Below are 12,543 nucleotides of genomic sequence, written 5' to 3'. Positions count from 1 at the left end.
AAAAAAAAAAAAAAAAAAAAAAAAAAAAAAAGGATTTGGGCCTCAAGCCATGAAAATGCAGTTTAGAGTGGCTGGAACTGGTGGGCTTGGCTTCCTCACCTCCAGAGAAATCAGCTGGGAGGTTTGCTGCTCCCAGAGGTCCTGAGCCAGAACCTGGGGATTTGAACTTTTGCATGTAGCTGGGTAGGGGACAAGATGACCAGCTGTGGCAGGACTCCCCCCACACCTGAAACCAGATGGAGACAGTCTTCCTGGGACATGCCCGAAGTCTCTTCTCTCCCAGGGGTTTCCTCAGAGGCCACCTGTTGGCCCTGGAAGCTCAGCTTGAGGCCCCTGCTACCTGGATCACTTGGTTCCCAAGTGTGGGCAGCAAGGCCTTTTCCTCTCCCAGCTCCTCTGCTTCTAACAGCTCCACTGGGAGCTTCAGCAGCAGCATTGCTGGTTGAGATGTGTTTCGAGCCTGAGAAGTCCTTCCAGGCTCCCTCCACAGCTCCATGGCACAATCAGAAAGTGAGCCAGGGTGGGTAGGCTGCACTTCCCACAATGTCCTCACATCCAGCCAGCACCATCTCTGGCTGTGGCTCCTCACAGTTGCCGCTTTCCTGTGCCTGGACTTGCCACAGCTTGTCCCTCAGGATGATTTTCCCAACCCAGCAAAGCCCCAGATGGTGGGACTCAGGAGGCAAGGAGGGCTGACCCCCAAGCAGGGAGTTCATTCCTTGATAAACTCACTGAGGTCCCTGAAATGCTGCCAGGCCCTCCCTCTCAGCAGGGTGGGGTAGTGGAGGGGGATGAGAGTGCCAAGCCCGCTCTCTCAGCAGGGTGGGGTAGTGGAGGGGGATGAGAGCTAGCAGCCGCACTGGTCAGGTGATCTGAAGGAGGACCCCAGCACTTAACAAACAGCCACCTCGAGATCATTTTCAGCAGGACGGGGAGATGAAGCGTAGGTAACCTGCTGACTCCCCCCGATAGTAAGAATGTGAACCAGTCAGGGCAGGGAGGACTAGAAGGGTGCCTACAGTGATGGGCCACATCCGCAGGAGGAGTGGGGGCTGCTGGACCGGTCACAGAAGGAACTGTACTGGGATACGATGCTGGAGAAGTACGGCACGGTGGTCTCCCTGGGTGAGAACCAGCCAGCCCCAGCCCGCCCCTCTCCCTGGGGCCTGCATCCACCCTAGCTGGGCAGGGACTCTCTGTTACCAGTCCTACCCAGCTCTCCCACCTTTCAAAGGAACACCCTGTCATCTGCCAGAACCCACCCCACCCCTCCTTCATGCAAACCCCATGCCTAACTGTGCCCCCCACCCGGGCAGGGTTACCGCCCCACCAGCCAGAGGCACAGGCCCAGTCAGAGCTGGGGATGATGCTCATGGGGACAGGTGTCTGCAGAAGCCTGCGCTCAGGTGAGTGCCCCACACCATCCAGCCTGAATCACCCCTCCTGTATGGATGGGACCTGAGCCACCCATTCTTGGGGGCATGGGAGCTTGTGCCACAGCCCCAGCCTGAGGGAGGGGGTGCCAAGTGCCGGAACTCACCTGGTTTGCCCCTGCCCCCAGGAAATGAGAGTGAGGGTCCACCCGGCTGCCCAGAGGCCCAGCCGCCCCAGGGCCCAGGGCCTGCAGCCTGGGAGGGCCTGCCTGGGGCCACCACTCCTGCTCCCACTGCGCGTCCAGGGACACCGCCAGTGCCCACTCAGCCCACACCCGCAGAGACGAGACTGGAGCCGGGTGCCACCCCGAGGAAGCCCTACATGTGCGAGCAGTGTGGCCGTGGCTTTGACTGGAAGTCAGTGTTCGTCATCCACCACCGGACACACACGAGTGGGCCAGGCGCGCAGTCCCCAGGGCTAGCCTCTGGGGAAGGCACCGAGAAGCCACCGCAAGGGGAGCTGGCCTTTCCGCGCCACCCCCGACATTCACTCACAGGCCCCCGGAGCTACCCGTGCGAGGAGTGCGGGTGCAGCTTCAGCTGGAAATCGCAGCTGGTCATCCACCGCAAGGGCCACACGGGCCAGCGGCGCCACTTCTGCAGTGACTGTGGCCGCGCCTTCGACTGGAAGTCGCAGCTGGTCATCCACCGCAAGGGCCACCGGCCGGAGGCTCCATGAGCAGCCAGACAGCACAGTCACTCGGGGCCTCGGTGTTCTCGCGGTCTGGATGCAGCCTCTGGGGCACCAGTAGAAGACTCTGGGGGCAGAAGGGGATGCCGGAGTGAATGGGGGTCCTAAGCCAGTTCCCTGTGCCTGGTCTGGTCTCCCCCAAAAGACCTGGGTGCAAGGAAAAGAAGCTGCTCCCTCCCTTCTTGCCCCTGCCTCCTGAAGGGAGGTCTGGGTTCCTTTCTGTGGGTGACCAGTGCCTGTGGGGTGACTGCCAAGCACCAGGCTCCCTCCCTCCCCGTGACATGGCCCGGGATGACAACACTCCCTCTCTGGGACCTCCTTGCCTCAGGTGGGTGTTCACAAACTGTGCCTTCCCACTCCTCTGTGCAAAGGCTGGGCCTGAGGTTTCAGTGCGGAGGGCAGAAGACCCAGGAAAGCCCAGTTGGCTTCCGTTTCTCCTGCTCCGTGTGTGTGTGAGAATTTTAACATAAATTCCATTTTGATAATACGGAGTTTCTGAATAAGAATCCTGATTTCCGGCTTCTGCTGGTTGGGAAATAGGCAGTTTGCTGTCTCTGCCCAGTAGCTGGAGCCACAGGGCAGTTGATCCCAGAATGGCCAAACCTCTGTTGCCCCAGAACCCAGGTCCCCAGCCTCCCTTGCTCCTTAGCCGTTCACATCACTCACCAGCCTCACCGGCCTTGGAATTCATCAGTCCCAGCTTGAGTAGACACAAAGGGGATTTCCTTTCCAAGCACGGCTGGACAAGGGGGACCTCTGAGAAGAGGGGCTGCAAGCAGGTGTTGCCAAGGCCATGGTTACTTCCAGGTCAGGTCGCACCCTCCATAGTTAGCTGGTCGTGCAGCAGGAGGGCAAAGGTTCAGCTCCCTGGGAAGCACCAGATCTCTGGGCAGTCACTGGGGACTCGCCAATGCACCGTATTAGTTTCCTGTTGCTGCTTTAACAAACTTGGCAGCTTGAAACAACAGATTTATTCTCATAGCTCTGAAGGTCAGAACTCTGACATGGTCCCACTGGGCTAAAATCAAGGTTTTAACAGGACTGGTTCCTCTTGAAGGCTCTAGGAGAGAAGCATCTGTTTTGTTGCCTTTTCCATCTTCTAGAGTCAGCCCACGTTCCTTTTGTTTTTTCTTGGTCCCTTCCTCTGTCTTCAAAGCCAGCCATGAGTGGTCACGTCTTCCTTAGGCTGCCTGGGCTGCCAGCTCTCTGGCATCAGTCGATCCTTTGGTCTCCTTAAGGACGCTCATGATATCTTGTCCCCTACCTGCACGCTTAATCACACCTGCAGGATCCCTTTTGCTGTATGAGATGTTCACAGCTTGTGGGGATTGCAATGGGGAATCCTTGGGGCCCTTGATTCAGCACTCTCCTTCCTACTCTGAAAACAAGGGGCATTTTCACAGGGGATGGTTTCAGGAAATGGGTGCCCTCTCGGAAGGAGCCCTCGCCAGTTGCTGGTTTATGCACAAGTTGCAGGTGGATATTGAGGGGAGCTGCAACTGTGGTTACCCCAGGAGGGGCTCCCTGGGACGGGGGGCAGGAACCCTGATGCAGCCTGAAGCTGAGAGAGCGAGGCTCTCCTCAGAGGCCTATCTTCCCCATCCCCTTTTCTGAGGAGCTTCTAACCCATTGCTCCCATGCTCAGGGCTCCGAGAGCAGGGCCAGTTTGGAGATGGAGCTGTGGGTGGGTGATCTGTGAGCAAGCAGGAGCGAGAGCTGTGCTGGGGACAGAGAGGAAGAGGACAGAGCAGTACCCAGGGGCTCCAGCCAGGCCCCAGCCCCAGAAGGGAGAGCCAGGGTATAGAAGGCTGTGAAAAGGCCAGATCATGCAGGAAATGCTGCAGGGGGGTGAGGGCAGTTTTTTAATAAACTTTTTCACATTTAGAAGTAATTTATGGCCGGGTGCGGTGGCTCAAGCCTGTAATCCCAGCACTTTGGGAGGCCGAGACGGGCGGATCACGAGGTCAGGAGATCAAGACCATCCTAGCTAACACTGTGAAACCCCGTCTCTACTAAAAAATACAAAAAACTAGCCGGGCAAGGTGGCGGGCGCCTGTAGTCCCAGCTACTCGGGAGGCTGAGGCAGGAGAATGGCGTAAACCCGGGAGGCGGAGCTTGCAGTGAGCTGAGATCCGGCCACTGCACTCCAGCCCGGGCGACAGAGCGAGACTCCGTCTCAAAAAAAAAAAAAAAGAAGTAATTTATGCTCACTTAGAAAAATCTGAAATATACAAGATGGCACAGAAGATCATGAAAATGGCCCCTAATTCAACTGTCTCATGGCAACGCTTACTCTAGAAGTTTACACATAGAAGTGTTTGAATGTAAAGTTTCTTGTAAGGCAACTTACGTTGTTTCACTTTGGGAGACCAGGAGTTCAAGACCAATGTGGGCAACATGGTGAGACCCTGTCTCCAAAAGAAAATTAAAATAATAGGCTGGGCGTGGTGGCTCATGCCTATATTCCCAGCACCTTGGGAGACCAAGGCAGGTGGATCACTTGGAGTTTGATACCAACCCAGCCAACATGGTGAAACCTCAACTATACTAAAAAAAAAAAAAAAAAAAAAAAAATTAGCCAGGCGTGGTGACAGGTGCCTGTAGTCCCAGTTACTTGGGAGGCTGAGGCACAAGAATCACTTGAACCTAGGAGGCAGAGGCTGCAGTGAGCCAAGATGGCACCACTGCACTGCAGCCTGGGTGACAGAGCGAGACCATGTCTCAATAATAATAATAATAATAATAATAATAAGCCAGGCATAGTGGTGCATACCTGTAGTCCCAGCTACTAGGGAGCCTGAGGTGGGAGAATCACCTGAGCCCAGGAGGTTAAGGCTGCAGTGAGCTCTGATAACACCACTGCACTCCAGCCTGGGCAACAGGATGAGACCCTGTCTGGAAAAAAAATATGGAAATGGGAGACGGAAGACAGAGGGATGATGGATGAAGTAACCATAAATATTCAAAATAGGAGCGAGACGACCCCACCCTATGGAATGCTTCACAAATGTGTGTTTACCCTCGCACAGGGGCCATGCTCGTCGTTCCAGTTTTAGTATATGTGCTATACATGTTAGCAAGCACTTAATTTTTTTTTTTTCATGCCTGGATGAATCTTCCATTTTCTGGCTAGCACCATCATCTCTACCAAGACCAAAGAATTTCTTGTTCCCTCCTCACCTCGTGCTACACAGTCCTATGATTAATTCTGTTGAGTAAACAGTTGGATACTACTGTGGCTATTTCTGTAGGATAAATTGCTCAAAATGGGATTGGTAAGTTACAGGGAACATGAGATTTATTTTTGCCTTAAAACAGCAAAAATGTATTGTGCAATTCTGGAGACCAGAAGTTAGACACCATCTCACCAAGCTAATACCAAGGTGTTGGCAGGGGCTGAGCACAGTGGTTCACCCCTGTAATCCCACCACTTTGAGAGGCTGAGGCAGGAGGATCACTTGAGGCCAAGAGTTTGAGACCAGCCTGGGCAACAGAGTGAGACCCCCGTCTCTACAAAAAATAAAAATTTTTTTTAGCTGGCTGTGGTGGTGCAAAGCTGTAGTCCCAGCTACTTGAGAGGCTGAGACAGGAGGATCACTTGAGTCCAGGAGGTTGAGGCTACAGTGAGCCAAGATCTCACCACTACACTCCAGCCTGGACAACAGGGTGAGACTCCATCTCAAAAAAAAAAAAAAAAAAAAGGGTTGGCAGGGGGGCGTTCCTTTTGTAAAACTGGGGGGAAAATTGTTCTGTAGCTCATGGCCCCTTCCCCTATGTGGTGGCTCACACCTGTAATCCCAGAACTTTGGGAGGCCAAGGTGGGCCGACTGCTTGAGCCCAAGAGTTCAAGACCAGCCTGGGCAACATAGCAAGACCCTGTCTCTACTTTTTTTCAATAAAAAATTTTTTAAAATTTAAAAGCCAATCAGCCAATTTTCTCCAAGTTAATCTATAAAGTAAATGAAACACAAATAAAATATACCACATTTCAGCTGGGTGCAGTTGTTCACTTCTGTAATCCCAGCACTTTGGGAGGCCAAGGCGGGGAGATTGCTTGAGCCCAGGAATTCAAGACCAACTTGGGCAACATGGTGAAACTCCATCTCTAATAAAAATACAAAAATTAGCCAGGTGTGGTGGTGCACACCTGTTGTCCCAGCTACTCGAGAGGCTGAGGCAGGAGGATCACCTGAGCCTTGGAAGGCAGAGGCTCTAGTGAGCCATGATCGTGCCAGCCTGAGCAACAGAGTGAGACCCTGTCTCAAAAAACTGAAACATTTTATATGAGCTAAAAAAACGATGCTAAACTGCATGTGGAAAAGTCCAAGAATTGCTGAGACAATTTGGAAAAAATAAGTAGGGAAGAATTGTCATATTGTAAATGAAAACACTGTTAAGTTACATAATATTAAAATAGTGTGGTGGCCGGGCATGGTGGCTCATGTCTATAATCCCAGCACTTTGGGAGGCCGAGGTGGGCAGATCACCTGAGGTTGGAGTTCAAGACCAGCCTGGACAACATGGTGAAACCCCATCTCTAGTAAAAATACAAAAGAAAATTAGCCGGGTATGGTGGCACACACCTGTAATCCCAGCTCCTCAGGAGGCTGAGACGAGAATCCTTGAACCCGGGAAGCAGAGATTGCAGTGAGCTGAGATCGTGCCACTGCACTCCAGCCTGGGTGACAGAGTAAGACTCCATCTCAAAAAAAAACAAAAATAAATATTGTGGTACTGGCACAGGAGTGGAGAACTAGGTCAGTCTAGGAACAGACCTTCTGGAACTTGATATACATGAAATGACTCAACTGATCAGTGAAGACAACGTGGACGTTCACTGCATATTGGCGAACAACTGAACTCCCCATACAAAAGAAAATGGATTTCCACTTTACACACACTCGAAATTAAATTCCAGATTAAATACTAGGATATTTTAAATGATGTTTTCAATACTGTTTTTTGGTAGAGACAGGGTCTTAATATGTTAGTCTAGTGTCAAACTCCTAGCCTCAAGCAATCCTCCCTTCTCTACTTCTCAAAGTGCTGGGATTACAGTCTGAGCCACTGCGCCCAGCCTGATATTTATTTTTAAATATCAGGAAAATGTAAAACTTTGTTTTGTTTTTTGTTTGTTTTGAGACAGAGTCTCGCTCTGTCACCCAGGGTGAAGTGCCGTGGTGTGCACGTGGCTCACTGCAGCCTTGACCTCCTGCGCACAAGCAGTTCTCTCATCTCAGCCTCCTGAGTAGCTGGGACCACAGGCACCTGCCACCACACTCAGCTAACTTGCCTTTTTTTTTTTTTTTTTTTTGAGACAGAGTCTTACTCTGTCACCCAGGCTGGAGTCCAGTGGTGCGATCTCGGCTCACTGCACCTTCCGACTCCTGGGTTCAAGTGATTCTTCTGCCTCAGACTCCCGAGTAGCTGAGACTACAGGCATGTGCCACCACGTCTGGCTAATTTTTTGTATTTTTAGTAGAGACAGGGTTTCACCGTGTTAGCCAGGATGGTCTTAATCTCCTGACCTCGTGATCCACCCACCTTGGCCTCCAAAAGTGCTGGGATTACAGGCGTGAGCCACTGTGCCTGGCCCACACTCAGTTTTCATTTTGTGTGTGTGTGTGTGTGTGTGTGTGTTGTTTTTTTTTTTTTTTTTTTTTTTTTAAGAGATGAGGTCTCGCCATGTTGCCCAAGCTGAAAGTAAAAATTTTATGACCTCAAGAATTGAAAATGATTTCTTAAATAATAACACAAAGTATACAGACCACTAAAACCCTGCCAATAACAAGTATTGGTTAGGCAGTGCAGAACAGGACCTGTGAATTTGATGAGTTATCACTCCTGTGATTTGATTATGTCGTGTGGCATAGATGTCCTTGTTTTGTTTTGATTTGTTTTGTTGATACAGGGTCTCATTTTGTTGCCCAGGCTGGAGTGCAGTGGTGAAACTGGGGGGAAAAGAAAGAGGAGACTGTTACTGTATCTGTGTAGAAAGAAGCAGACATGGCCGGCACGGTGGCTCAAGCCTGTAATCCCAGCACTTTGGGAGGCCGAGACGGGCGGATCACGAGGTCAGGAGATCGAGACCATCCTGGCTAACACGGAGAAACCCCGTCTCTACTAAAATACAAAACTACCCGGGCGAGGTGGTGGGCGCCTGTAGTCCCAGCTACTCGGGAGGCTGAGGCAGGAGAATGGCGTAAACCCGGGAGGCGGAGCTTGCAGTGAGCTGAAATCTGGCCACTGCACTCCAGTCCGGGCGACAGAGCGAGACTCCGTCTCAAAAAAAAAAAAAAAGAAAGAAGCAGACATAAGAGACTCCATTTTGTTCTGTACTAAGAGAAATTATTCTGCCTTGAGATGCTGTTAATGTCACCCTAGCCCCAACCCTGTGCTCACAGAGACATGTGCTGTACTGACTGAAGGCTGAATGGATTTACGACTGTGCAGGATGTGCTTTGTTAAACAAGTGCTTGAAGGCAGTATGCTTGGTAAAAGTACACAATACACTGTGGAAGGGAGGTCCTCTGCCCAGGAAAGCCCGGTATTGTCCAAGGTTTCTCCTCATGTGATAGCCTGAGATATGGCCTCGTGGGAAGGGAAAACCTGACCATCCAGTCCCCCAGCTCGACCCAGTCAAGTGTCCGTGCTGAGGAGGATTAGTGGAAGAGGAAGGCCTCCTTGCAGTTGAGATAAGAGGAAGGCATCTGTCTCCTGCTCCTCCCTGGGCAATGGAATGTCTTGGTGTAAAACCCGATTGTATGTTCTATTTACTGAGATAGGAGAAAACGGCCTTAAGGCTGGAAGTGAGCCGTGCTAGCGGCAATACTGCTCTTTAATGGAGCGAGATGTGTGTATACGTGCACATCAAGGCATGGCAACTTTCCTTAAATTTATTAATGACACAGAGACCTTTGTTCACATGTCTTCCTGCTGACCCTCTCTCCACCATTACCTTATTGTTCTGCCACATCCCCCTCTCTGAGGGAACTCAGAGACCAGTGCCTGCGCAGTGCGGGTCCTCCGTATGCTAAGCGCTGGTCCCCTGGGTCCACTGTTCTTTCTCTATACTTGTCTCTGTGTCTTATTTCTTTTCTGAGTCTCTCATCCCACCTGACGAGAAACACCCACAGGTATGGAGGGGCTGGCCACCCCTTCAGAAACCATAGGTCACTGCAACCCGGAACTCCTAGTCTCAAGCAATCTGTCCACCTCTACCTCACGACTAAAGAAACAGCTGATAAGTTTAATAAATCGAACTTAAATCTCTATGAAAAGACAGTGTAAAAATAAATAAAAGATAAGCAAAATATTGGAGGAAAACAAACAAAAACCTCAACAAACCCAGAAGGTATTTTTAACTCCAAATAAGTCCAGGCGCAGTGGCTCATGCCTGTAATCCCAGCACCTTGGGAGGCTGAGGTGAGGGAATCACTTGAGGTCAGGAGTTCAAGACCAACCTGGCCAACATGGTGAAACCCTGTCTCTAGTAAAAATATAAAAATTAGCCAGCCCTGGTGGTGGGCGCCTGTAATCCCAGCTACTCAGGTGGCTGAGGCAGGAGAATCGCTTGAACGGGAGGTGGAGGTTGCAGTGAGCTAAGATCACACCACTGCACTCCAGCCTGGGTGGCAGAGCAAGACTCCATCTCAAAAAATAAATAAATATGAATAGGACTAAAACACGATAGAAACATGGAGAAAGGCTATAAGGCAGGAATACATATCAGAAGAAACTGGGCTGATAAACCAGAAAGAAAACATGCTTAGCAGTACATGCCTAGCAGTAATCAGAGGGCACTACAAGGGCAGGGCTTCACCTGCCTTACTCGTGGCCACACACCCTGTTCCTAGCACTGTTTGGTATTCATAGCATTGTCAAAAACAAGATACACATCAATATAACATGATGGATTTCTCAGCCTTCAAAATAACAAATTAAAAACCCTTCCATTAAAAAAAAAAAGCATAAATGTGACTATGATTAAAAAAAAAAAAAGAAAAAAATGCCCGAACGCAGTGGCTCACGCCTGTAATTCCAGCACTCTGGGAGGCTGAGGCAGGCAGATCACAAGGTCAGGAGATCGAGACCATCCTGGCTAACACAGTGAAACCCCGTCTCTACTAAAAATACAAAAAATTAGCCGGGCCTGGTGGCAGGCGCCTGTAGTCCCAGCTACTTGGGAGGCTGAGGCAGGAAAGTGGCGTGAACCCGGGAGGTGGAGCTTGCAGTGAGCCGAGATGGCGCCACTGTACTCCAGCCTGGGCGACAGAGTGAGACTCCGTCAAAAAAAAATAAAAACAAAAACAAAAAAACCCCTGCCAATAACAAGTATTGGTGAGGAAGTGAATACCAGGCCCTGTGCATATGATGAGCTATTGAAACTGCCTTTGCAAATTATGACTAAGACAGCGAAAGAGATCTGACTAACAATTCCATCTTGCTTCTAACCTCGAAGCTGTCCTAGTTCATTCGTGGGCGTAGGCTGAACTAACTTTGGGAGAAACTTTTTTTTTTTTTTTGAGACGGAGTCTTGCTCTGTCGCCCCGGCTGGAGTGCAGTGGCAGGATCTCAGCTCACTGCAAGCTCCGCCTCCCGGGTTCACGCCATTCTCCTGTCTCAGCCTCCCGAGTAGCTGGGACTACAGGCGCCCGCCACCTGGCCCGGCTAGTTTTTTGTAATTTTAGTAGAGACGGGGTTTCACCATGTTAGCCAGGATGGTCTCGATCTCCTGACCTCGTGATCCACCCGTCTCGGCCTCCCAAAGTGCTGGGATTACAGGCTTGAGCCACCGCACCCGGCAGGGGAGAAACTTATAGTTCATAACTATATGGTTTATAATTTAAAACAAAGAGGATAACAGCCCTTTCCCAAAGCAGACCTCCTTCTTGCCTGGGGACTAGATGGCCTTTGTAGGACTAACATTAGCCACAAGATTAGAAATGATGGTTTAGGACTCATGCAGCTGGAGGCTCCAAGATTCTGACCCTCCCTAAATTGCTCCTAAGATCAGTGCTTGGGATATTTTGCAGACCCTGCACTTGATGGACCAGCTGGCCCCACCCAGATCCATAACCTGGTTCATCTGAGTCCCCCAGGAACAGACTCCCCACAAGAACACAGCTTTGACTCCCTGTGATTTCATCCCTGACCAGTCAGAACTCCTGGTTCACTGGCTCCCAGCCCACCAAGTTGTCATTAAAAACTCTGCTCCCTGGCCAGGCACGGTGGCTCAAGCCTGTAATCCCAGCACTTTGGGAGACGGAGACGGGCGGATCACGAGGTCAGGAGATCGAGACCATCCTGGCTAACATGGTGAAACCCCATCTCTACTAAAAAAATACACAAAACTAGCCGGGGAGGTGGCGGTTGCCTGTAGTCCCAGCTACTCGGGAGGCTGAGGCAGGAGAATGGTGTAAACCCGGGAGGCGGAACTTGCAGTGAGCCGAGATCGCGCCACTGCACTCCAGCCCGGGCAACAGAGCGAGACTCTGTCTCAAACAAGCAAACAAACAAACAAACAAAAACTCTGCTCCCTGAATGCTCGGGGAGACTGATTTGAGTAATAATAAAATCCTTGTCTCCCGCACAGCTGGCTCTGCGTGAATTACCCTTTCTGTACTGTAATTCCCCCGTCTTGAGAAATCAGCTCTGTCTAGGCAGCAGGAAAGGTGAATCCACTGGGCAGTTACACTATTGCTCCTGTGATTGGATTATGTCAGATGGCATGGTTGCCCTTTTTTCTTTTTTTTTTTTTTCTTTTTTTAGACAGTCTTGCTGTCACTCAAGCTGGAGCGTGGTGGTGCGATCTTGGCTGACTGAAACCTCTGCCTCCCAGGTTCAAGCAATTCTTGTGCCTCCGTCTCCCAAGAAGCTGGAGTACAGGCATGTGCCACCATGCCTGGCCTTGGCCTCTCAAATTGCTGGGATTACAGGCATGAGCTACCTCACCAGCTGTAGTTTTGTTTTTTTTGTTTTTTTTTTTTTTTTTGAGACGAAGTCTTGCTCTGTCGCCCAGGCTGGAGTGCAGTGGCCAGATCTCAGCTCACTGCAAGCTCTGCCTCCCGGGTTTACGCCATTCTCCTGCCTCAGCCTCCCGAGTAGCTGGGACTACAGGCGCCCGCCACCTCGCCCGTCTAGTTTTTTGCATTTTTTAGTAGAGACGGGGTTTCACCATGTTAGCCAGGATGGTCTCGATCTCCTGACCTCGTGATCCGCCCGTCTCGGCCTCCCAAAGTGCTGGGATTACAGGCTTGAGCCACCGCGCCCGGCCCAGTTTTGTTTTCTTGAGACAGAGTCTCACTCTGTCACCCAGGCTGGAGCAAAGTGATAGAGTCATAGCTCCCTGCAACCTAGAACTCCTGGGTTCGGCCGGGCGCGGTGGCTCAAGCCTGTAATCCCAGCACTTTGGGAGGC

At 50.9% G+C, this 12,543-nt stretch overlaps 1 protein-coding gene across 6 annotated transcripts in view; it reads left to right on the top strand.

Moving 5' to 3' along the window:
* The window catches only part of ZNF446 (zinc finger protein 446), an 18,001-nt gene extending 6,678 nt beyond the window's left edge, over positions 1-11,323 (top strand). For 5 of the 6 annotated variants that reach the window (XM_017850569.1, XM_017850568.1, XM_017850565.1 and 2 more), the window contains exons 5-7: positions 1,041-1,125; positions 1,317-1,406; positions 1,562-2,615. In XM_017850569.1, coding sequence (XP_017706058.1) covers positions 1,041-1,125; positions 1,317-1,406; positions 1,562-2,112 — 726 coding nt within the window. In that variant the 3' untranslated portion in view covers positions 2,113-2,615. Of the gene's footprint in view, positions 1-1,040; positions 1,126-1,316; positions 1,407-1,561; positions 2,616-11,159 lie in introns of those variants that run through there. The other variant, XM_017850570.1, reaches the window with a different exon arrangement.
* The last annotated feature ends 1,220 nt before the right edge of the window (positions 11,324-12,543 follow it).

The sequence above is a fragment of the Rhinopithecus bieti genome, unplaced genomic scaffold (assembly GCF_001698545.2).
Source record: "Rhinopithecus bieti isolate Rb0 unplaced genomic scaffold, ASM169854v2 scaffold_32008, whole genome shotgun sequence".
NCBI classification, from domain to species: domain Eukaryota; kingdom Metazoa; phylum Chordata; class Mammalia; order Primates; family Cercopithecidae; genus Rhinopithecus; species Rhinopithecus bieti.
This window is presented reverse-complemented; position numbering and strand designations above follow the sequence as displayed.